This window comes from Cherax quadricarinatus, unplaced genomic scaffold, assembly GCF_038502225.1.
Source record: "Cherax quadricarinatus isolate ZL_2023a unplaced genomic scaffold, ASM3850222v1 Contig45, whole genome shotgun sequence".
NCBI classification, from domain to species: domain Eukaryota; kingdom Metazoa; phylum Arthropoda; class Malacostraca; order Decapoda; family Parastacidae; genus Cherax; species Cherax quadricarinatus.
In genome coordinates, this window is record NW_027195071.1 from 294,211 (window position 1) to 319,591 (window position 25,381).

The window sequence follows — 25,381 nt, forward strand, 5'->3', positions numbered from 1 at the left end:
AACAGGCAGAGCCTCGGCACCTGGAGCAGGTGACGAAGCATCACCAGAAGAAGGTACAAGTTTATGGGAAAAGTCTGGAGAATGGTCCAGTAACAAAGCTGGGTCAGAACAAGATGCGGTAACAAAATGGGGCCTGCGAGGAGGACGGGTGTCACGGAACAAAGTTTCCATGATGGTGGTACTCCTTTCTTATTGTTATTAAAAAAAAAAGAAAGAAGGAAAGAAAAAAAATGAAAGAGGGACAGTTACAAGAATGCATGAAAGGGCTGTAAGTTGCCCCCTTCATCCAAGAGGACCTCGATACCACCAGCAGCACAGATGCAGCATGGAACCCGTGCCATACCCTACCCTTCATGCCAGAAAACCAGTGCTTTGGGATGTCAACCTCATATCCAATGAGCCACCTCGGCAGACAAAAGAGAGAGTGGTCAATACCTGCCACACAGCATACCTTCCTCAATTGCCACCTCCCAGAAGCAAGAGGCAGCCTCCGGAGATACACCCATTACCAGCAGAACATCCTGCCCCACTTCCTGGAAAACCGGGAAGGGAGCAGGGTGCCTCCAGATGATCCAGATTCCACGGGAAATTACACCACTCCTTAGGGACCCCACGGAGTGGGATGAACCTTGGCACACTTCCCCCTACCTAGAAATCATAATGCCAGAGGGGAGGACCCCAGAAGCTACAAATGGGATGGGGAAAAGGGAGGGATGTGAGGGGAGGAGGAAAGGGAAAAGGGGGGATGGGGTAGAGAAGGAAGGAACTGGGGGTAATTAGGTTTGGTCTGAGGAAGAAGACTAAAAGGTTCAATTCCTCAGACCGGTAACCTCTTTACCACAACAAGGAGCCCCCTTAAAGAGGAATTCTCTTTATAATACAGCCTCTCCTCACTTAGCGACATACTCGTTTAACGACGACTTGGACTTACAACAGGCTCTCTGACCAGTGTGCATACCTAAATATTGTATATTAGAGCTGATTCCCTCTACAGGTCTCCCTCCACATTTGCAAGGGTTAGGAGATGAGGAACCTCGAGAATGTTGAAAAATCACAAATGTTTGGTGCACAAATAAACTGTAGGGAAATATAATAATAGCATTTACTTAGCCTAACAATACTGCTTCCTTAACCTATTGAACCATGAACAATCATAAAACACATGAAAACATCTTAAAATATTGTACTAGTGCCAGCCCTTTGGTAAAGAAGGTGAGAAAGACTATAGAATTCAAGAAAGAACTTGTAGGAAGAGTACCAAAGTGGAGGAGGAAGAGAGAGGGGAGAATGTGCCATCAGTGATTCTACGATATGTATGAAACTAAAGCAGCATGAGTCGATAAAGGCTATAGCGCCAGCCAGCGATAAAGCGTAGCATTAACAGTGTAGCAAGTGAGTTAAGCGATTAATCAACAGAAAAAGGAGAGCACAAACTTAACTCCTCCAATGTTGTTGGAGTTACATAGGGCGACTGACAACACTGCCGTCTCTAGTCTCTACCACCTCTGCTGCCACCTCCACCACTACTATGTAAGGCTTGTGCTCTCAGTGGCCCTTATACTACACCCAACAACAACAACACAGCAACACTCATGGCATGCTTGATGACGTATTTTATTCATTCTAGAGTATATGTCATGTTTCTATGTAATTAATATTATTTATTATGTCATATTAGATGAATTATGATAGATAAATAAGCCATATGGAGCGAAACAGAATGACTTCAAGAGTGTATCAGTCTGTAGCGGAAGGAAGGCGGGGTAGGGGTCGGCTTAGGAAAGGTTGGAGGAGGGGTAGAGGAAGTTTTGTGTGCGAGGGGCTTGGACTTCCAGCGGGCATGTGTGAGCGTGTTTGATAGGAGTGAATGGAGACAAATGGTTTTTAATATTTGACGTGCTGTTGGAGTGTGAGCAAAGTAACATTTATGAAGGGATTCAGGGAAACTGGCAGGCCAGACTTGAATCCTGGAGATGGGAAGTACAGTGCCTGCACTCTGAAGGAGGGGTGTTAATGTTGCAGTTTAAAAACTGTAGTGTAAAGCACCCTTCTGGCAAGACAGTGATGGAGTGAATGATGGTGAAAGTTTTTCTTTTTTGGGCCACCCTGCCTTGGTGGGAATCAGCCAGTGTGTTAATAATAATAATAAAATAAGCCGTAGAGTTGATATTAGTGTCATATCAAAGGACTACCTTGTCCTATCTCCAAACAAACTCTGCCACCACCACAATTCCTAACATATGTAATGGCATATTTTAAATATGATTGGGTGGCTGGGAATTCGTGAATGTTCGAAACCTGCGAAAGTGGAAAACGCGAATGTTGAGGGAGGCCTGTATTCTGTTTATTACAATATATAGTACACTGCTGTATAAACATTTAAAAATATACCAGAATGTTATAAATGGTGAAAAGGTGACATTAAAATATCAAAGATGGTCGAAGCAAACCCACTACCATAATAGTATGCTCCTCACTTATTGATGAATTCCTAAGACCACGTTGGTAAACGTGGTCTTAGGACCGGAACTCCACCGTTAAGTGAGGAGAGGCTGTATTCACACTACATATTGCCCCTCAAACAAAATCACTGCCTCCAGTCTCATTACAACATTCAAAAACCCATGCTCATACCAATACAGTGGACCCTCGCCTAACGAACGCATCGCATAATGTTAAATCCGCCTAACGAAGCATTTGAGGGTAAAAATTTTGGCCCGCTTAATGATAAAAAACTCACCCAACATGATTCCTCCCAAACCTGTCTGTCCAGCCTGAGTGCCTCAGCTGCCTTGCCGTCATTGTTTACAAGCCAGGGTGGCTGGTTGCATGCATACATTCGATACATTTTGTATTATTCCATTGTTTATAGTGCTTGTAAGCCACCATGCTAAATAAGCCACCATGGGCCCAAAGAAAGCTTCTAGTGCCAGCCCTGTGATAAAAAGGGTGAGAAATACTATCGTACCACAGTCAGGTGTTGCTGCACCACAGTCAGCTGCTGCTGCACCACAGTCAGCTGTTGCTCCACTACAGTCAGCTGTTGCTGCACCACCATCAGCTGTACTACTCAAAGACGTGGTGAGAGTCTTGTTGGTGTGGCTTAACGTAAAACAATTACTGAGAAATGATTAACCCCAGAGGGTTAGCCACCCAGAATAACCCAAGAAAGCCAGTGCATTATCGAGGACTGTAACTTATTTCCATTGGGGTCCTTAATCTTGTCCCCCAGGATGCGACCCACAACAGTCAACTAACACCCAGGTGAACAGGAAAAAATGCCTGAAACTAGTGCTCATATTGGTGAATTTAAGGCCAGCAAAGATTGGTTTGAGAGATTTAAGAATTGTAGTGGCATACACAGTGTGATAAGGCATGGCGAAGCTGAAAAATTCATCCCCCAGCAAGTGTTCAATTGTGACGAAACAGGCCTGTTCTGGAAGAAAATGCCAAACAGGACCTACATTACTCAGGAGGAAAAGGCACTCCCAGAACACAAGCCTGTGAAAGACAGGCTAACTCTCATGTTTTGTTGTAATGCTAGTGGGGATTGCAAAGTGAAGTCTTTACTGGTGTATCACTCTGAAAATCCCAGTGTTCAAGAAAAACAGTGTCTCATCACTCATCAATACTCTTCAATAAAGGTAAGTGTCATTTTAACATTTATTTATGTAATTATTGTGCATGTCTTATTGTTTTCTTTGTAGGGAAATGTATATTTCATGAAAAAAAAAAAAAAAATTTTAACACTTTTGGCTGTCTGGAACAGATTAATTGGATTTCCATTATTTCTTATGGGGAAAATTAACTCGGCTAACGATAATTTCGGCTAACAATGAACTCTCAGGAACGGATTAATATCGTTAGGCGAGGGTCCACTGTATTACAGTATTGGTACCATTATACCCAAGTACATTCTACTTTTTCTCTTCAAAGTTGGGATGTGCGAAGGTATTGGTATCGGCCATTTTTACGGTGTCAGTAAAAAGAGCAGCTGATAATTTTTAAAGTATTAATATTACATGTGTGCTTAAAAATATGAACATCAATGCTCTACCTCATGACTGTAAGAGTTACCCAGCCATGCACACCAGATCAACAAGTGTCTTTGACAACCAATAACTAACACAACAGGTCAAGTAATGACATTATTGTCTCGGAGAAATTAAGTTATTTAATATTTAACCTTCCTGTGTTATTTAATACCCACTATACAATAAGCATGCCCTTAGATAATGAGCAATCATAATTTAAAAAAAAAAAAATAGTTAAAGTATCATTACTGGCCAAAATTGGGTATCAGTATTGGCAAAAAATCTGGTATCATCCCATCCCTACATCAAACAAGAAGTTCTTCCTTTCTGCAGATGCCTTAATGCACCACCCACCTTTTTGCCATCATCAATTTTATGATTCATCTCATCTTTCAAAGAATCATCTGCCAACAAGTCCACTCCCAAATATCTGAACAAAATTGCTGCCTCCATACTCCCTCCCTTAAACCTGATATCTAATGTTTCATTACCTAGAATTTTTATTACTCTCCTCACCCTACTTTTCTCTATTTTCAATTTTAATTTCCTTCTACATACCTCCTAAAATTCATTTACCAACTTTTGTAACTTCTCTTCAGTGTCATTGGCAAAAAAGGAACTGACAAATCCCACCTTGTACCAGATTCATTCATTATTTTTTAACTCCATGTCTCTCCCCAACATCCTAGCAACTGCTTAACAACCCTATCAAAAAAAAAAAAAAAAAAAAAAAAAAAAAAAAAAAAAAAAAAAAAAAAAACATGGTGATATCACACATCCTTATCTAAGGCCTACTTTCAAAGAAAAAAAATATCTCCTTCTTTCTTACATACCCCAAATTGAGCCTTGCTATCTCCCATAAAATTCTTTTCAGCTTCTCATACCCTACCACCTACTTCATATTTTTGCAACATGTAACACATTGCTTCCCCATCCATCAAATCATATTCCTTTTCTATATCTATAAATGCAACAAAAACTTCCTTACCTTTATCTAAATACTGTTCACTTCTATGCTTTAAAGTAATCACTTGGTCTACACACCTCCAATCCTACCTAAAACCTCCTATTCTTCTGCAATCCTACTCTGTCTTACTCTTATTTTTTTCATTAATAACTACCATACACTTTACCTAATATACTCAAGAGGCTTATTCCTCTATAGTTCTTAATTTATCTTTACCTGCTTTTCCTTTATATGAAGGCAGAATGCATGCTCTCTGCCAAGCTCTAGGTGCCTTCCCCTGTTCATGGATATATTGAACAAATGCACCAACCACTCCATAACTGTATCCTCATCTGCTTTTAACATTTCCATTATAATCCCATCTATCCCAGTTGCTTTAACCCCTTTCATTCAACCCATGGACTTTCCCCACACTCCCATTTTGCTCTTTCTCACTTCTACGAGATGTTATACCTCCCTGTCCAATGCATGAAATAACTGCTTCCATTTCTTCAAAAATATTTTAGAGCTCCTCAACATACGTATTTCCTTCCATCTTTCCAGTACCTCCACCTCCCCATTTATTGACCTTTAGCTTTTAACTGTTTCATGCATTTGTTCCCTAGGCTTTCCCACCTTATTAATCATCAAAACTTTATTTTTATTCTCAGCAAAATTTGTTAAAAAAAACTCACGTACACTTATTGGCTCTCCATATGCACTCCCTCTTGTGCCCACTCTTACTCTCATTACACTCAGCCCGCCATATAACACTTCTACATTGCAAAACCTTTCATATACTAACCGACTTTTGAGTGTTTTGTTCTATCCATATGCAAGTAATTTACATCTGTCACCAGTGAACATCTAATTACTTTTCCTCTGATAAATGGGTTGATTTATTGAGTTTTTTAATTTCTCCATGTTTTCTATTGATGCAACTTTCATACACATTTTAGTTTTTCCACAAAGGATACTACTACTCTGTGGATAGTTTCTGTCTCTAATAAGGATGAGAAACAGGCACCAGAACCATGCCCTGGGGAAATTAACTTTTTTTTTTTTTTACTTTGCTATGGCTAGAATTTACTCTGTTTACTGTTACAACTCTCTCTTGATTTATTCATTAGAAAACTGAATATCTTTTTCTTGCCTCACCTGTTATATCTATTGACCAAATTTTATTGCCTCTCACCCCAGTATTACAGTCATCAAATGCCTTAGCAACGTCTGTATAGATTACATCTGTGTTTCATTTCTTCCCAAGCCCCTGAAATTATCTCATAATGATCTTGTAGTTATGAAAAGTAAGTTCTTCCTGCTCTAAATCTATGTTCACTTGGGTTGTGTACAGAATTCATGCTTTTCTATAAAATTTATAATTTGGCATCTCACCACCCTGCTTTTTTTTTTTTTCAAGATTTTTGAGTATGAAGTCAGCACTGCCAGTCAGCAGTTTATTGATTGAGCTCCAGTACTGCCTTCGTACAGAGGAGCTATGGGTGCAAAAAATCTGGGATTTTTACTTAGATTTAATAATAATATAATGAAGTTAAATGCTAGATTAAGCCCCTCTCTACAAAGAATACTGAAAGCCCTGTGGTATTGGTATTTTGCACATCTTTATAAAAAACCCCATCAATCAGGTCCAAGTGCATGTTTACCTGGAGTTTACCTGGAGAGAGTTCCGGGGGTCAACGCCCCCGCGGCCCAGTCTGTGACCAGGCCTCCTGGTGGATCAGAGCCTGATCAACCAGGCTGTTGCTGCTGGCTGCAGACATATTTCACATTTCCTTTTTTAATTCTGAGGGATTTGTGTTTATGTTAGATATATGGTTTGTAGGGTGGGAAGACGTAATAAAAAACTATTTGGGTCTTCAACTCTTGTCATTTAATGGATTGCTGAACACTGTTTCATACTGGTCTTTCAAAATTTTGCTCATTTCTTTCTCTTCGTGAGCAGTGAGCCAATTCTAGAAGTGATTTTTCCTATATGGATTTAACACATGCGTATAAACATCTTAAAAAAAAATATTCTAATCCCTAAATGATTTCTTGTTCCTTTTACAAGTCTTCATTTGGTATGAATGTTTTAGTTTCTGCTCTATACTGGTAAATCTCACAGTATACCTGGAATAGACCTGAAGAAGGTTACGGGAGTCAACGTCCCTGCGGCCCAGTCTGTGACCAGGCCTTGTGGTGGATCAGGGCCTGATCAACCAGGCTGTTACTGCTAGCCACACGCAAAACTGATGTACAAACCACAGCCTGGCGCGTCAGGAACTAACTTTAGGTGCCTGTCCAGCGCCTTCTTGAAGACAGCCTGGGATGATGGCTCTATTGGTAATCCCCCTTATGTATGTTGGGATCAGTTGAACAGTCTTGGGCCCCCGATACTTATTGTGCTGTCTCTTAGCGTACTCATGGCACCCTTGCTTTTTATTGAGTCTTTTTCTTTCATAGGGAGTGATTTTTCATGTGGAAATTTGGTACTAATCCTTCTAGGATTTTCCAAGTGTATATTATCATGTATCTTTCTTGCCTGCATTCCACAAAATACAAATCAAGGAACTTCAACCGTTCCTAGTAATTTATGTATTTTATCATACTTATGTGTGCTGTGAAAGTTCTCTGTATATTCTCCAGGTCCACAATTTCACCTGCCTTAAAAGGCACTGTTAGTGTACAGCAATATTCCAGCCTAGAGAGTTACCTGGAGTTACCTGGAGAGAGTTCCGGGGGTCAACGCCCCCGCGGCCCGGTCTGAGACCAGGCCTCCTGGTGGATCAGAGCCTGATCAACCAGGCTGTTGCTGCTGGCTGCACGCAAACCAACATACGAGCCACAGCCCGGCTGATCCGGAACTGACTTTAGGTGCTTGTCCAGTGCCAGCTTGAAGACTGCCAGGGGTCTGTTGGTAATCCCCCTTATGTGTGCTGGGAGGCAGTTGAACAGTCTCGGGCCCCTGACACTTATTGTATGGTCTCTTAACGTGCTAGTGACACCCCTGCTTTTCATTGGGGGGATGGTGCATCGTCTGCCAAGTCTTTTGCTTTCGTAGTGGGTGATTTTCGTGTGCAAGTTCGGTACTAGTCCCTCTAGGATTTTCCAGGTGTATATAATCATGTATCTCTCCCTCCTGCATTCCAGGGAATACAGGTTTAGGAACCTCAAGCGCTCCCAATAATTGAGGTGTTTTATCTCCGTTATGCGCGCCGTGAAAGTTCTCTGTACATTTTCTAGGTCGGCAATTTCACCTGCCTTGAAAGGTGCTGTTAGTGTGCAGCAATATTCCAGCCTAGATAGAACAAGTGACCTGAAGAGTGTCATCATGGGCTTGGCCTCCCTAGTTTTGAAGGTTCTCATTATCCATCCTGTCATTTTTCTAGCAGATGCGATTGATACAATGTTATGGTCCTTGAAGGTGAGATCCTCCGACATGATCACTCCCAGGTCTTTGACGTTGGTGTTTCGCTCTATTTTGTGGCCAGAATTTGTTTTGTACTCTGATGAAGATTTAATTTCCTCATGTTTACCATATCTGAGTAATTGAAATTTCTCATCGTTGAACTTCATATTGTTTTCTGCAGCCCACTGAAAGATTTGGTTGATGTCTGCCTGGAGCTTTGCAGTGTCTGCAATGGAAGACACTGTCATGCAGATTCGGGTGTCATCTGCAAAGGAAGACACGGTGCTGTGGCTGACATCCTTGTCTATGTCGGATATAAGGATGAGGAACAAGATGGGAGCGAGTACTGTGCCTTGTGGAACAGAGCTTTTCACCGTAGCTGCCTCGGACTTTACTCTGTTGACGACTACTCTCTGTGTTCTGTTAGTGAGGAAATTATAGATCCATCGACCGACTTTTCCTGTTATTCCTTTAGCACGCATTTTGTGCGCTATTACGCCATGGTCACACTTGTCGAAGGCTTTTGCAAAGTCTGTATATATTACAGAACAAGGAATCTGAGGAGAATCATCAGTGTTGATTATTTTCCCTGTGTGACATACGAATATAGTTCTACATTTTTTTCAATATCTAATTTCTTTGTAGGTTTTCTTAGTGGAACGCATCTTATAAAAAGTTAATATGCTGTCACATTCAACTTTTCTTTGACCTGTGTTGACTGAGATGCTAATGCCTGTTTCTCAATGTCTGATAGCTTTTTGTTAAATTAACTGAACATCCATTTACACAAAAGAGAGTCTGAGCTTGCTACCATCTGCAGCTCATAAGACTGCCATCCCCACGAGCCCCTTTGAGGCGGGGTAGATGGCAGACCAGAGGCCTAGCTTCTCCCTACGAGCCCCGTGAGGGCGGGGAATGTGGCTAGGCCTGGGGACACTTGGTCCCAAAGATGAGGAGGTACTTGTACCTCCTCCCATGGGAGACTTAAGTCTCGAGACACTCCCCAGATAGGGAGCCAAGGCCGGGTCACCACTACTTGGAAAAGACCCGGGCCGGGAGAATACCGGTGAATAAAAAAAAAAAAAAAAAAAAATCCATTTACACTGGCTATTTCTTAGGATCTATACACATGCATTTGTTTGTCTATACTTCAGTGAGTTTTTGATCGAAGAATATTGTAATTGTTGTCTCTGATTAGTTCCTCACTGTTCATGAAGATTAAAGACTTTTAAAAACACTGCATAATTTCACAGTGTGCCTTGAGCACCAAACTGTTCTAGATGAAGATTATATCTAAATATTTTTAGATATTCTGAATACTGATTAGGTTACCCTCCTGTATGAAGTTTCATACACAGATGACTCATTACTTCCTCATTGGCCATGAAGATCAAACAAAGACTCGGACACATTGCACAACTTTAACATTTATCTTCAATATTCAACCATATTTCACACAAGAAGATTATGTCTAAAATTTTTTAAATGCTCCGAACATCGACTAGGCTTCCCACCTGTGTGAAGTTTCATGTGTGCTGTTAGATGCGATTCTTGTTTAAAGTATTTTAGACACACTGAACAATGATAAGGTTTTTCTCCAGTATGAACTCTCATATGCAACACTACATTTTGCTTCTGTGAAAAAGCTTTCAAGCACAATGGGCAAATAAATGGCTTTTCTCCTGTGTGAACTCTCATGTGTATCGATAAATCAGATTTTCGGGAAAAGTCTTTGGGACACACTGTACAAGAATACGGCTTTTCTCCTGAATGAACCCTCATATGAGTTACTAGATTAGACTTTTGTATAAAATATTTTGAACACACTGAACATTGATATGGCTTTTTCCCTGTATGGCATTTCATATGTCTTGTTAAATGAGATCTATCTGAGAAGTCTTTCAGGCATTCTACACACTGATAAGGTTTATCTCCTGTGTGCACCCTCATATGCTTAACTAAATCCGAATTTTGCGAAAACGTTTTCCCACATTCGGCACACTGATGACGTTTCTCTCCGGTGTGAACTCGCATATGCGACACCAGTGTAGACTTACATGTAAAGGCTTTTGAGCATTCTGAACAGTGATGAGGTTTCTCTCCTGTATGAACTCTCACATGTGCTACCAGGGTAGATTTACACGAGAAAGATTTTGAACATTCTGAACATTGGTAAGGTTTCTCACCCGTATGAACTCTCATGTGCGTTACTAAACTAGATTTACAAGAAAAGGATTTTGTACACTCTGTGCACTGGTAAGGTTTCTCTCCACTATGAACTCTTCCATGTGCCACAAGAGTGGATTTACATGAAAAAGTTTTCTGGCACACTGTACATATATTTGGATTCTTTCCTGAGAGAGCACTCATATTTACTGAGAGATATATTATTTTCTAATATTGAGACACATTATACACCTGTTAGGTTTGTATATAGTATCTAATGCTCTAAAAGAAATTTTTGACATGCATTTTTAAAAATACCGAACACTTATAGAGTTCCTTGTCTAAATAAACAATGAAAGAGTTGATAGAGAGGATTTTCATGAAGACCTTCAAAAAGAGCAACAAGACTGAAAATAAGTGAAAATCAGCAACATTATTCCAAAATGTTATGACATTATACTAAGGGTGTGTCACAGTATCAGTATTGGTGAATATGGGCTAACTGCAATAGTATCAGTATTGGCCTAAAACTAAGTATCAGTATCAGAAAAAAATCAGTATCTTTCCCTCACTACATTATACTACCATCAAATACTGAGTCAAGTGGTCTATGAAACTGCAACAGAACAACATTAGATAATTAATAGCTATTTTTTGGTTGGTCTTGAACATTTATTCATGACAGAGAAGAGGCATTTGAATAAGAATGTTGTTAGACAATTAGCAACATTAAATATGTTTTTTATTTCATATTTATTCCAAATGAAAGAAATTACTCTGTATTAATGATTGCCACAATCATCGAACGAGTGGTATGATCTATAGAGGGTATGGCTGGGATAATCAAGGATGCAGCTTTCTCCCTACTAAACTTTACAGCAAAAAAGGGTGAGTTAATATAATTTGTTTTCATCTTATGTCTGGCAGTGGTTTACTGTTATGCTCTGCAGGAGTGCTAAACAGACTACTGCAAATCAAGGGGCAGATTTTATACTGCAAATGCTTTCATCCAGTAAGTTTCAAAAGTCTAGATTCCTAATAAATCAGGTTTTACTTCTTTGAAACATAAAAAAAAATGCAGAATGTTGTGTACAGACAAGTACAGCAATATATTTACAAAACAGAGATATTTTAATTTTGAAGGGAAGAAATTTTATAGGAGAGACAATACTTACCTTACTTCTTAGAAAGACATGCCACTGTTTCAAAAATAAGTTCATATGAAGAGGCTCCAACACACAAAACAGTTAAATGATTTACATGTATATCAATGCAGAAATATTTTTCTACTTCTACTTTGGCCTTGCATGTATATACTGACATGACACTGACCAATAAAACTAGCAATGGCATTGAAGTTTCAAAAATTAACTAATTTACTATAACAAATAAGTATTTCAACATTCCTCACCTTCTTAGTAACAAGAGTCAAATATTTTATATCTGTGATACAAACAGCATGAAGAAAAAGTTAACAGAAAACTGATAAAGATATCTTCGTGTAATGTGCACACATTTCATGTCCGGATGAATTTCAGTCCACTAATCGCCGTCGTTTGAAGCACTTCTGATGATTGGTAAATTTTTACTCCATTTTTAGCATTATTTATGTTTCACATGACCAACTTTGGATGTGGTTACATAAAATGGTTGTTAAAGCTGACATCCCTGAATGGTGACACTGCAAGTGTATTTCTGTAAAGGAAAAAAGATTTACGGTCATGGAATGTAGACGTGAATCTCTTACTTCCACCACAATTAACAATATATTAACAGTTAACCTAAGGATACTAATAGTGGTTCTGAAGTAAAGTTCCATAGGTTTCAGAAGTGATAGAAGGTGATAACAGAAAAATCCATAATACTACTTAAACCCAGCCAACCCACAGATAATTCCAACCTAATAAATTCCATCTTGTCTGAAGCCTGGTAATTCCTCTCACTAAAATGAAGATAAAGGCTCAAAAGAGATGCTGTGTGTGTGCTCATACCATAGAAAGACCTCTACAACACAAAGATATAAGATATGTCTAAGTCTTGTGAGACATCACTGGGCCTTAGTCCTTGTTTTGAGGAGTCCAACCCCCCTCCTCCCACACATACACTCACTCATTCTCACTGTGTAAGAATTCTAATAGCATAATCTTTGTTTATGCATAGTGTAAATATGTTTAAATTATACAGTAGTAAATAGAAGTAGACAAACATAAGTTGAATGCATGTACAGTGAACCCCTGACGCTCGGCGGCGGCGACTTTTGTGAAATCCTACTTTCGGCAACTTTCTTCACCAAAATGTAGCCTTGCAGTTCATGACTGGCCTCATGATTCGGTGACCATCTGGTACGTGTCCTCTGTCAGCATGCACAAAAAGCCAGTCTCCGGCACCATTCACACTCAAGTGTGCCATTGTTTACCAGCGAGTGACCATCACCCCAAAGGTTCATAAGATACATTTCATAATAATTCATTGTTTTTTTTGTGCTTGCAACTGCTTGATAAGTCACCATGGGCCTGAAGTGAGAAACATGATCAAATTTAAGAAAGAAATCCTTGAAAAATATGAGAGTGGAGTGCGTGTTACAGAGCTTGCCAGGATGTATGGCAAACCCCATTCAACCATCACTTCGATCGTGGCAAAGGGAAAGGAAATGAAGTGTGCTGTTGTTGCAAAAGGGGAAGATTATTATTTTTTTTTATTATCACACTGGCCGATTCCCACCAAGGCAGGGTGGCCCGAAAAAGAAAAACTTTCACCATCATTCACTCCATCACTGTCTTGCCAGAAGGGTGCTTTACACTACAGTTTTTAAACTGCAACATTAACACCCCTCCTTCAGAGTGCAGGCACTGTACTTCCCATCTCCAGGACTCAAGTCCGGCCTGCCGGTTTCCCTGAACCCCTTCATAAATGTTACTTTGCTCACACTCCAACAGCACGTCAAGTATTAAAAACCATTTGTCTCCATTCACTCCTATCAAACACGCTCACGCATGCCCGCTGGAAGTCCAAGCCCCTCGCACACAAAACCTCCTTTACCCCCTCCCTCCAACCTTTCCTAGGCCGACCCCTACCCCGCCTTCCTTCCACTACAGACTGATACACTCTTGAAGTTCTTCTGTTTCGCTCCATTCTTTCCACATGTCTGAACCACCTCAACAACCCTTCCTCAGCCCTCTGGACAACAGTTTTGGTAATCCCGCACCTCCTCCTAACTTCCAAACTACAAATTCTCTGCATTATATTCACACCACACATTGCTCTCAGACATGACATCTCCACTGCCTCCAGCCTTCTCCTCGCTGCAACATTCATCACCCATGCTTCACACCCTAAGAGCGTTGGTAAAACTATACTCTCATACATTCCCCTCTTTGCCTCCAAGGACAAAGTTCTTTGTCTCCACAGACTCCGACGTGCACCACTCACCCTTTTCCCCTCATCAATTCTATGATTCACCTCATCTTTCATAGACCCATCCGCTGACACGTCCACTCCCAAATATCTGAATACATTCACCTCCTCCATACTCTCTCCCTCCAATCTGATATCCAATCTTTCATCACCTAATCTTTTTGTTATCCTCATAACCTTACTCTTTCCTGTATTCACTTTCAATTTTCTTCTTTTGCACACCCTACCAAATTCATCCACCAATCTCTGCAACTTCTCTTCAGGGGAAGATATGCAGACAAAAAAAAAAAAAGAATGCAAACCATCGAAGAAATGGAGAGGTTATTGTTGGTGTGGATTACCCAAAAACGGTTAGCAGGAGACAGTATTATGCAGTCGATAATATGTGAAAAGGCAAGGCAGTTGCATGATGATGTCATAAAAAAAATGCCTGCATTTTCTTTATGACGTGTGATTTTAAGGCCAGCAAAGGTTGGTTTGAGAGATTTAAGAAGCGTAGTGGCATACACAGTGTGGTAAGGCATGGTGAGGCTGCCAGCTCAGACAAACGGACAGATGAGAAGTTTGTATAGGAGTTTAAGGGGTATGTAGACACTGAAAAATTCAAACCCCAACAAGTGTTCAATTGTGACGAAACAGGCCTGTTTTGGAAGAAAATGCCAAAGAGGACCTACATCACGCAGGAGGAAATGGTGCTCCCAGGACACAAGCCTATGAAAGACAGTCTAACTCTCATGTTTTGTAGCAATGCTAGTGGGGATTGCAAATTGAAGCCTTTACTGGTCTATCAATCTGAAAATCCCAGATTGATCAAGAAAAACAGTGTTGCCAAGAGTAAATTGTGTGTGATGTGGAAGACTAAGAGTAAAGCATGGGTCACAAGGGAAATTTTCCTTGATTGGTTTAAACCCTTTTCAGGTAGGCCTACATATGAAAGAATGGGTCTATGTGGTCAGTGTGCACAGAATAAAAAAAAATCCTGCAGCACACAGTGCGTAATGAGAAAAAAAAACTTTGACCGTGTTTTTGGTTCAAAACAGCGACTTTGCACTGTATTTTCGTATGGTATTTATTGTTGTATTCTAGTTTTCCTGGTCTCATTTTATAGAATGGAAGACATATTACAGAAATTGAGATGAGTTTGATTGATTTCACAATGTAAAGAACCTTGAAATTGAGCTCAAAGTAGCAGAAATGTTTGATTTTTGCCAACGTTCAAAAGTAAACAAATCATGCCAAGCATCCAATACACGTCAACTGGTGAATCTAATATTCTTTCACAAGTGCACTGATATTATTTATACCATGTCTACACTAATGCAGTAGTCTGCATAACAATAAATCTCCTATTTTTTTGTGAGAATAAAAATTCGAAGTGGAAACCAAAAGAAATGTAAGAGGGGCCTGGGGACATGACTAATGAACAGAGGGAATGTTATTTTAGTGCCAGGAGCGTGTCTTGTTTATTCTGGACCCTATTTGGAAATTGGCATCTTTTGAAATTTGTGTGAAATTGGCAAAATTGTTAATTTCTGACCACCTTACTGGATAGTTGAAATCGGTAAATGGGTGGTTTCTTTTACTCATTCGATAGATTATTATTATTATAATCAAAAAGAAGCGCTAAGCCACAAGGGCTATATAGCGCTGCAGGGTAGGGAAGGAAGAGAGGGTATTGGATGGCAGAAGGGAGAAGGGATGATCAGTAGGTTACAGAAAACAGCGGGGCAGGGGATAGTACGGGGGTAGGGGGTAGCAAGAGATTGAAGTATAAAGGGCTGAAGGTATCAGAATTTGTGAAGTAAGTCAGTTGTTGTCAAAATGTCAATGAGAGAGTCTGGATGAAAGGTGGGTCCATCAGCGAGAAGGGAAGGTAAAGAGAGAGCAGCAGAGCAAAGACGACGACGGAGGTAAATTCTGCGTGCTCGTTGATAAAGTGGGCAGTCCAACAGAATGTGGCTGACTGATAATGGAACTTGGCAATTCTCACAGAGAGGAGCAGGGCGCCTCTCCATGAGATATCCATGAGTAAGACGAGTATGGCCAATGCGAAGGCGGGAGAGAGTAGTCTCCCAACCTCGACACTGGTGATAAGAAGACGGCCAGTAACCTATACTCAGTTTAATAGATTGAAGTTTGTTGCCGAGCATAGTAGACCAACGTTGTTGCCAACGGGTGTGAAGTTGGGAAGATATTGCAGCAAAATAGTCCGTAAATGGAATACCTCTACATGAAACTGGTAGGTCATGTACTGCTGACCGTGCAGCAGTGTCTGCCTGTTCATTGCCCTGTACGTCAACATGACCAGGGACCCAACAAAAAACAATATCTTTATGCTTGGTAAAGATGCGGCGTAGCCAAAGTTGGATACGGAGGACTAAGGAGTGAGGTGTATCAAATTTCTGTATAGCCTGTAAAGCACTAAGGGAGTCTGAGACAACCACAAATGATGACACAGGCATAGATGCAATACGGATAAGTGCTGTAAGGATGGCATACAATTCAGCAGTAAAAATACTAGCCGAAGATAGTAAATGCCCTTGTACGACGCTGTCCAGAAACACTGCTGCGAATCCTACGCTGTCAGAAGACTTAGAGCCATCTGTGTACACAGCAATGGCATGAGAATGAGAGTGAAAGTGGTCAAGAAAATGAGAGCGGGAAGCGACCATAGACAGTTGGGCTTTCGAGCAAGGGAGAGAGGAAGAACAGACTCGAACAGCTGGAACTTCCCAGGGGGGTAGGGAAAAGTGAGATGCTACATGTACATAGAAAGGTGGTAATTGAAGAGAAGACAAGAGCGAATGAAGGCGAAGAGAGAAGGGACGGAGTAAACAGGGGCGGCGAACAAATAAAGAATGTCTACTAATATCAGTGACCATTCTATAAATGGAAGGATTGCGGAGATCATGAGAGCGTACATAGTAGCGAAGGCAATGGGCATCACGGCGATCGGATAAGGATGGAACGTTCGCTTCTGCATAGAGGCTCTCGACAGGGGAAGAGCGAAAAGCACCAAGGCATAAACGTAATCCTTAGTGATGAATGGGGTTAAGGCTAGAGAGAGTAGCAGGAGATGCCGCTGAATAGATCTGGTCACCATAATCAAGTTTCGATAAGATAAGGGTGGAATGTAGGCGAAGGAGGGTTCGACGATCAGCTCCCCATGAAAGATGAGCAAGGGTTTTAAGGAGGTTCAGCCGGCTGTGGCAAGTTGCCTTCAGAGAGGTAATGTGAGGTTTCCAGGATAACCTACGATCAAAGAGGAGGCCCAGAAACTTGACTGTATCACGTTCAGGGAAACGGGAGCCATAGAGGTACAAAGGATGATCGGAGATGACAGAGCGTCTAGTGAAAGTAATTTGGTGGGTTTTAGTGCTGGAAAATTTAAACCCACGTGTGGTGGCCCAATTGGAAACACGGTCGACTGCATGCTGGAGAGAAACTGTAATAAGGTGACAGTCAGCGCCTGCACAGGCAATAGCGAAGTCATCAACATAGAGTGATGACCAAATATTTGATGGAAGACTAGAGGCCAAATCATTAATAGCAAGGAGAAAAAGTGTTGTGCTCAGAACACATCCCTGGGGGACACCTTCAGCTTGGATAAAGTCCGGGGAGAGCACATTATTAACCCGAACACGGAAATGCCTGTCAGTTAAAAAGTTCTTAAGGAAGGATGGTAGATTGCCTCGAAGGCCTAAGGAGTGGGCTTGGGCTAAAATATTATACCTCCAAGTTGTGTCATATGCCTTCTCAAGGTCAAAAAATATGGCAATAACTGAGTGGTTATTCGCAAAGGCATTACGAACATACGTATCCGAGCGTAGTAAGGGGTCTATGGTAGAACGTCCCTTACGAAAGCCATATTGATGAGTGGAGAGACTGTTGTGTGTCTCTAAATACCACACTAAACGTCTATTTACTAGGCGTTCCATCACTTTGCAAACTGCACTGGTAAGAGCAATGGGATGATAGTGGGAGGTTTCATGTCCCGTAGTGCCTGGTTTGCGGAAAGGGAGAACAATGGCGGATTTCCACAGCTGTGGAAGAACTCCTTGTGACCAAATAAGATTGTAAAGGCGTAATAGGACTGCAAGGGCTGACTGATGTAAATGTTGTAGCATACGAATATGAATGTCGTCGGGCCCAGCTGCCGATGATCGGCAAGCTGAGAGTGTTGCCTCCAGTTCTTGAAGTGTAAAAGGCACATTATACTGTTCTTCTCTGAGAGAAGAAAAGTCCAAGGGTGCTAACTCTCTGGCAGACTTTGAGGAAAGAAATGAGGGGCATAGATGGAGTCCCTGAGAAATACGGACCAGATGATTGCCAGTTTCATTGGCAACATCTAGTGGGTTTGCTATATCAACACCGGCAACCCGCAGAACAGGAGCCGGGTCAGGAGAATATTTACCACGCAGTTTTCGTACTTTTTTCCAGACTGCACTCGTAGAGGAAGCAGAGGTAATGGTGGAGACATAATCTCGCCAGCAAGTGCGTTTAGCGTCACGGATGACACGGCGAGCGATCGCACGCTTCTGCTTAAATTCAAGAAGTCTCTCTGTGGTTCTATTGTACCGGTACCTGCCCCATGCAGCGCGTTTCAAACGTACTGCACGAGCACAAGCAGGAGACCACCAAGGCACGCATTTCTGAGAATGCCTGCCCGAAGTTTGGGGTATAGAATGAGAAGCTGCGGTTAAAACGGAGGACGAGAAGAGGTGTAAAAGCTCATCGATGGAGGACGAAGAAGGAACCTCTCTAAAAACAGTTAGGTGTGAGTAAAGGTTCCAATTTGCCTGATCAAATTGCCAGCGTGGGATGCGAAGAGGTGGTGAATATGAAGGGGAAGTAAGAATGATTGGGAAATGATCGCTGTCATGTAAGTCCGGAAGAACAGACCAAGTGAAGTCTAATGCGGCGGAGGAAGAGCAGACTGAGAGATCGATGCAAGAGAGAGTGTGAGTCCGAGGATCAAAATGGGTGTGAGTACCTGTATTTAAAACATGGAGGGGGAGGGTGGCAAGAAAAGCCTCTAACTGAATGCCATGGGAATCACAGTGAGACCCCCCCCAGAGGAAATGGTGGGCATTAAAATCACCAAGTAACAGAATCGGTGGTGGTAACGACGAAACAAGAAAGGCAATATCCGGAATAGATAATGCCCGAGAAGGAGAGAGATATAAAGAACAGAGCGTATACCACCTATGCAAGTGGATACGGGCTGCTGTGTAATGCAGCAAAGTACGAACAAATAGCTGATGGTACGGAATATCAGTGCGTAGAAGAAGGGCACTTTCATTAAAGGTCCCATCAGGAAAAGGATCTGAAGAATACAATAAATTATAGCCTGAGATGGGAGAGATAACAGCAGAGTGTAATTTTGGTTCCTGTAAGCAAACACCAACAGGGGAAAACTGGGAGAGTAACATCTGAAGCTCACCCCGATTACCCCTGAGGCCGCGTATATTCCACTGTAAATAGGCCATGATTGGCAATGATAAAGATACCTGAAATCCACAGGTAAGAGTTCCTACGGACTAGAGGGGCTAGAAAAGTCCACATGCGGAGGCAGTGGAAAACGTTCAAGCAGTGAAGGAATGGTGCGCTGTGAAGAAAGGAGTTGCGCAGATGGAGTAGAGGAGAGAGAAGGAGTGGAGGGTGGATCAGTGTCCATTGATGGTTTGGTCTCTGCAATATATTCAGAGATTGCTTCAAGTGTTTCAGAATTCAGAGACGTCGTATGGGAGACAATATTGGAAATGGTAGGGGGAGGATGAGTAAAGATTGGAACTGTAATGGACTGTACCAAGGTAGGGGGGGACGGAAGGGTGGAGGGAACTGGAGAAGCGTGGAAGGGGACAGAAGAGGCAGAAACCTGGGAGGTGGCCGAAGAGGAAGAAACTTGGGAGGGAACAGGGGAGGAAGGTACAGTACGAGGAGGAGGGTGAACCTCTACACTTGTAACAGAGCCAGTGAGAGGGGGAGAACCAGGTACAGAGACAGGGAAGGGAAAATGAGGAGGTGGAAGATGGGTAGGAGGTGTTAACGGACCTTTTTTTGACTTTTGAGAAGTAGAGGGACGATTGGGAGGAGGTGTCATATGAGATCTCGTCGCTACTGAGGCTTGTGAGAGAGAACACGAAGAAGCAAGATCAGACTGAGACGTTGAAGTAGGGACGTCTGAGCCGAGGACAGCAGAAGAATTAGCTACAGGAGTGACTATGGGAGAGGTAACCACAGAGGTGGGTGCAGAAGATGGGATACCAGAAGTGGGGGGACGTTTTGAAACACGGGAATAAGAAACACGAGGTAGTCTCCCTTGGAGGCGGAGATGAGAAACTGCCATGACATAAGGGAGACCTTCTGCCTCTTTGAGGTAACGGATTTCCCGCTCGTTTAAGTAGACTTGACAACGGCGAGAGTACGAAGGGTGAGCCTCATGACAATTAAGGCAAGAGGGAGGTCGATTGCAAGACGTATTAGAATGGTCATCGGCACCACAGACTGGGCATTCGGCGATAGATCTGCAATATTTCGCTGGATGGCCAAATCGCCAGCAATTTCTACACTGTTGCGGTGTAGGGATCACCTTTCAAACTTGTAACCGATGTCCTGCTACATGAACTGAGGATGGGAGTTCACGGCTGTCAAAAGTTAAACGAGCCACATTGCTAGGGTATCGTCTCCGCCCGCGGGCAGGAAGAACGTAAGTGTCTACCTTGAGGATTGGGAGATCTTGGAGTTCCAGCTGTTCAAGAATGTCAGTGCCACATGTCTGGAAATTTTGTTGAACTATGGTATGGGGCAGAATGATGGTACCACTACAAGAATTGAGGGAATGATGCTTTTCAATAGTTACAGGAACAGTATCGATATGGGAAAGACGAGAAAGCTCATGAGCCTGGGTAGCATTCTGTACGGTGACGATGCGCGTACCGCTCTTAAGAGCATGAAAAGAAATATCTTTACCAACATGGCGTAGGAGTGCCTTGCCAATACTGTGGTCAGAAAGATAGGCAGTAGAGGAAGTCGGTCGTAAAGTGAAGAATTTAGTCCATTGTGCAGTCTGAAACTGAGCGTGGAAAGGTAGTGAAGGACGTGTCGATCTTTTCTGAGAAGAACGAGAAGGTGGAGAAGTATCATCAGCAGGTAATTGTCGTTGTCGTTTAGGCGTGGGACCAGAGTTGGTCCGACGTGGAACGGGCCGGCGATTCGAAAATTGCCGCACCGTAGAGGGAGGGGCCGGAAGCATAGTCAGAGGAGAGCGAAGGTCAGATAAATCGAAGGGGTCAGTCGAGGCCTCAGTACCTGAAGCGGGTGAGGAAACAGCACCGGCAAGAGGTACAGAGGCATGAGGAGTGTCCGAAGAGTGGTCCAAAGACGAGGCGGGGTCAGAACGGGGTGCGGTATCAAGAAGGGGCCCGGGGGTAGCAGGTTCATGAACTAGGGCTGCCATGGTTAGGTTACTTCTTTCTTTTTGTTTTTAAGAAAAAAAAAGAAGAAAAGAAAATAAAAATAGAAAAAAGAATAAAAAAAGGGGGGACCGGGGAGGGATAGTTCCTAGGAGGAATGAAAGGGCCAGAAATCTCCCTCCACGCCCAAGAGGACCTCAACACCGCAAGTAGCGCAGATGCAGCATGGAACCCGTGCCATACTCTACCCTTCATGCCAGTAAACCGGCAATCCGGGATAGCAACCTCACATCTGCCGAGCTACCTCGGTGGACAAAAGAGAGGGCGGCCGGAAATCCGCCACAAAGCATACCTCCTTCGGCCACCACCCCCGGAATCCGAAAGGTGGCTTCCAGAGATACACCCGTCGCCCGAGAGACACCCAAAGCCACCCTCCGGGATACCGGAGAGGGATCAGGACATCCCCAGGCAATCCAGATTCCACGGCAAACTACGCCACCGCCAAGAACCTCAACGGAATGGGATGGACCCCGGTACCCTTTCCCCTACCTAGGAGCTAGCGTGCCTGTAAAAAAAAAAAAAAAAAAAAAAAAAAAAAAAAAAAAAAAAAAAAAAGGGCCACAAAGGAAGGGCAAAAGGGAGGGGTGGGGAGGAGGAGGAGGAAAGGAAAAAGGGGAGGATGGGGAGGATGGGATAGGGAACGGGGGATTGGGGGGTAATTAGGTTTGGTCTGAGGAAGTAGACCGACAGGTCTAATTCCTCAGACCAAGAGCCTCTTCACCACGCCAAGGAGCCCCCCTTGAAGAGGCTCATTCGATAGAAAAAAGGGAGTTCTAGCAAAATAGCTATGATTTTTGTCGACTGGTACATTGGAATTGGCCGAAAATAGGGCTTAAAGTGGATGAAATCGCCAATGCGTAAACATCGTCAAGACTGCTAACTTCGCGAGAGCATAATTCCGCAAGTTTTCCATCAAATTTCATACTTTTGGTGTCACTATGATCGGGAAAAGATTCTCTCATCTTTTCATAAGAAAAAACTTTTTTTTTTTTTTTTCAGAAAAATTTTCGACACTGAGAACAAGTTTAGGAGAGGGCCTCTCGACCCTGACAGAGTAAATGAAGTGTTTGGCCCCAGTGTGATGAAATACCTTCTGAAAAATAAATTGGAACTCAAGTTAGTTTAATATCTTTATTATGCACCCTATACCCATCCTGTGGGCGGTAGTCAAAAGATTACAAAGGTACATAATGGGTCCAGGGACTGGACCTCAAAGTTATGATAGCTGAACTAGTTACAAAGGTAATGAACTCCAGGTAGATCTGGTCACAATCATGGCAAGTTACAAAGGTAATGAATCAGCCTCATTCCTATACATGGTTGCAGTCATGAACAAATTACAAAGTAATGAACCACTGATATGTCCACACCTGGTCACAACTGTAATGAGTTATAAATACAAATGTTAAGTGGGTCATACACCCACACGAGCACGCGTGCGCACAGATATATGCACACAAGCGTACAAATATATGCATACACACAAGGACGTACACGCACACATGCACACACACACACAGGCACACACACACACGCACCCCCCCCCACACACACACATGGTAATGCATTATTTACAGCTAGCAAAGTCAGGGTATTTCTCCAGAATGGTCTGTAATATACCACTGTGGATAAAATACTTTGCCATTTCTTGAACATTTCTGAGTGAGTTGTTTCTAAATTCATTAATCTGATCACACTCCAGTACATAATGACGCAAGGTGTGACAATAGTCCATCTGGCAAAGCTTACCTTTCGTTTGGTCTACATCTGGTGGTGGTGATTTAACCTGCCAAAGATACTTGTAACCCAGCCGGAGCCGGGCGGTAGTGACATCCAAGAGTCTGCTTATCTTGTTGAATGCACCATAGACATGTGGCTCCTCCTGCATGATGGAATGATGATAGATGGACTGACTTGTGTCAATCTCCCTAAGTCTTAAGTCAATAAAGTTCATTTGAAGTTCTTTTCGTATTATTGTTCTCAAACTGCTAACTGACAACCCAAGATTGTAATCTACCCCCTCTTTGAAAGCATACAGCTTAGCCAATTTCTCAGTTCTATCATGCATCTGAAGACCAATGTGAGATGAAATCCACAGCATGTGCACTCTGACTCCACTGTCCACAATCTTACCATACCTATGTCTGGCTTCTGACACAAGCATGCCACAATTTATACTTAATGAGTTGAGAGCATTTATGGATGACAGAGAATCAGTTACAATTAAAGTGTCAACCTTAGATACATGGACGCATTTGAGTGCAAGGAGTATGGCAAACAGTTCTGTTTGAAGGGTAGAGGCCCAGTTATTAATGCGTGCTCCAATTTCTTTATGAGAGACATCACTCTGTATGACAACAGCAGCACTACCAGCTGCACCAGTGGACTGGTGAACAGATCCATCAACGTAAATAATTTGTGAAAGAGTGTTCTGTGTGACTAAGTTATCAATACAGCTTAAGGCATCATGTTTGGCTTCAAGACGAAGCTTTGGTTGTGATTTAAGAAGAGTTATGGGGGGAAATGGAGGAATGGTAGTTTGGAATGGGGTAATATCCCATAGAGCAGGGAAATGTCTCTGTTGCCTAACTTGACATAGATCATGTAGATGGTTCATGCGGAGGTCGGTTCCAGTTTTTTCGATCCATCTGGAAGGATGTTCACCAGTGCTGAGGAAAGTTTGGAGGGCTTCTGTGCAAGGAGTTTGAATGGGCTAACCTAAGCATATTGACCCCAATAAGGATATTTCTTTCAGTAACATGATCTCTAATGCTTGGAATATTAAGTTCTTTCAGCATAATTAAAATTTTGGCAGTATGGGGGCATCCTAGGATGATCCTCATTGCTTTGTTTTGCAGTTTTTCCAGCCCTCAAAGCTTCCAGTCAGACACGAGTGCAAGTAGTGGAACCACATAATCAACCAATGCTCTAATATAAGCAAGGTACATCATTTTCACAATTATTACATTAGCTCCATACCTGGGATGAAAACCTGCCACAACTCTAAGTGCTCTCAGCCTTTCTTTGTATTGGCGACAAAGTCTCATTACAACAGGTCCAAGTAGTGGAACCTCAAAGCCTAGATACCTGTATCTGCTTACATATTCTAGAAGAGACAAACTGTGCCTCTCTGCCGAGGAGGACGCCTGTTGAGTATCTTTGTTTTATCCCCTGAAATTATTAACCCCAGGTCCTGACACGAGGCTAGTACATGATTAAGAATGCTTTGGGACTCAAGTACCTCCTGATAATTTACCTGGAGTTTACCTGGAGAGAGTTCCGGGGGTCAACTCCTCTGTGGCCCAGTCTGTGACCAGGCCTCATGGTGGATCAGGGCCTGATCAACCAGGCTGTTACTACTGCCTTCATGCAATCCAACGTATGAACCACAGCCCAGCTGGTAAGGTACTGACTTTAGGTGCTTGTCCAGTGCCTGCTTGAAGACAACCAGGGGTCTAGTGGTAATCCCCCTTATGTATGCTGGGAGGCAGTTGAACAGTCTTGGGCCCCTGACACTTATTGCACTGTCTCTTAACATGCTAGTGGCACCCCTGCTTTTCATTGGGGGGGATGTTGCAATGTCTGCCGAGTCTTTTGCTTTCGTAGGGAGTGATTTTCATGTGCAAGTTTGGTACTAGTCCCTCTAGGATTTTCCAGGTGTATATAATCATGCATCTCTCCCGCCTGCTCATCCTCCAGACTTGGAAGATCAAATGGTGGAGGAGTTTCATTTCATCACAGTGAAGTTCTTTCCCCCCTAATACAACTCTCCTCCAGCCCATGGACCAGCAGGCCATTTCAAACTTCAAAAAACTGTACACCAAAGCAACGTTGCACCAGTTGTGGAAAGTATTGTGTCACTGGGAAATTCCATGGGGTTGGATGCGAGTTTGGAGGATGTGGAAGAGTTGGTGGAGGACTGCAATGAACAGCTAAC

General features: G+C 42.5%; 1 protein-coding gene across 4 annotated transcripts in view; it reads right to left on the bottom strand.

The window, feature by feature from the left end:
• Nucleotides 1-8,681: 8,681 nt before the first annotated feature.
• LOC128687706 (zinc finger protein 271-like) overlaps nucleotides 8,682-25,381 on the bottom strand; it is a 47,784-nt gene continuing 31,084 nt past the window's right edge. For 2 of the 4 annotated variants that reach the window (XM_070079928.1, XM_070079929.1), the window contains exons 2-4: nucleotides 23,194-23,326; nucleotides 11,967-12,250; nucleotides 8,682-10,962 (exon numbers count right to left, since the gene is read on the bottom strand). In XM_070079928.1, coding sequence (XP_069936029.1) covers nucleotides 9,842-10,759 — 918 coding nt within the window. In that variant the 5' untranslated portion in view covers nucleotides 10,760-10,962; nucleotides 11,967-12,250; nucleotides 23,194-23,326 and the 3' untranslated portion in view covers nucleotides 8,682-9,841. The remainder of the gene's footprint in view (nucleotides 10,963-11,966; nucleotides 12,251-23,193; nucleotides 23,327-25,381) is intronic. The other 2 variants (XM_070079930.1, XM_070079931.1) reach the window with 1 other exon arrangement.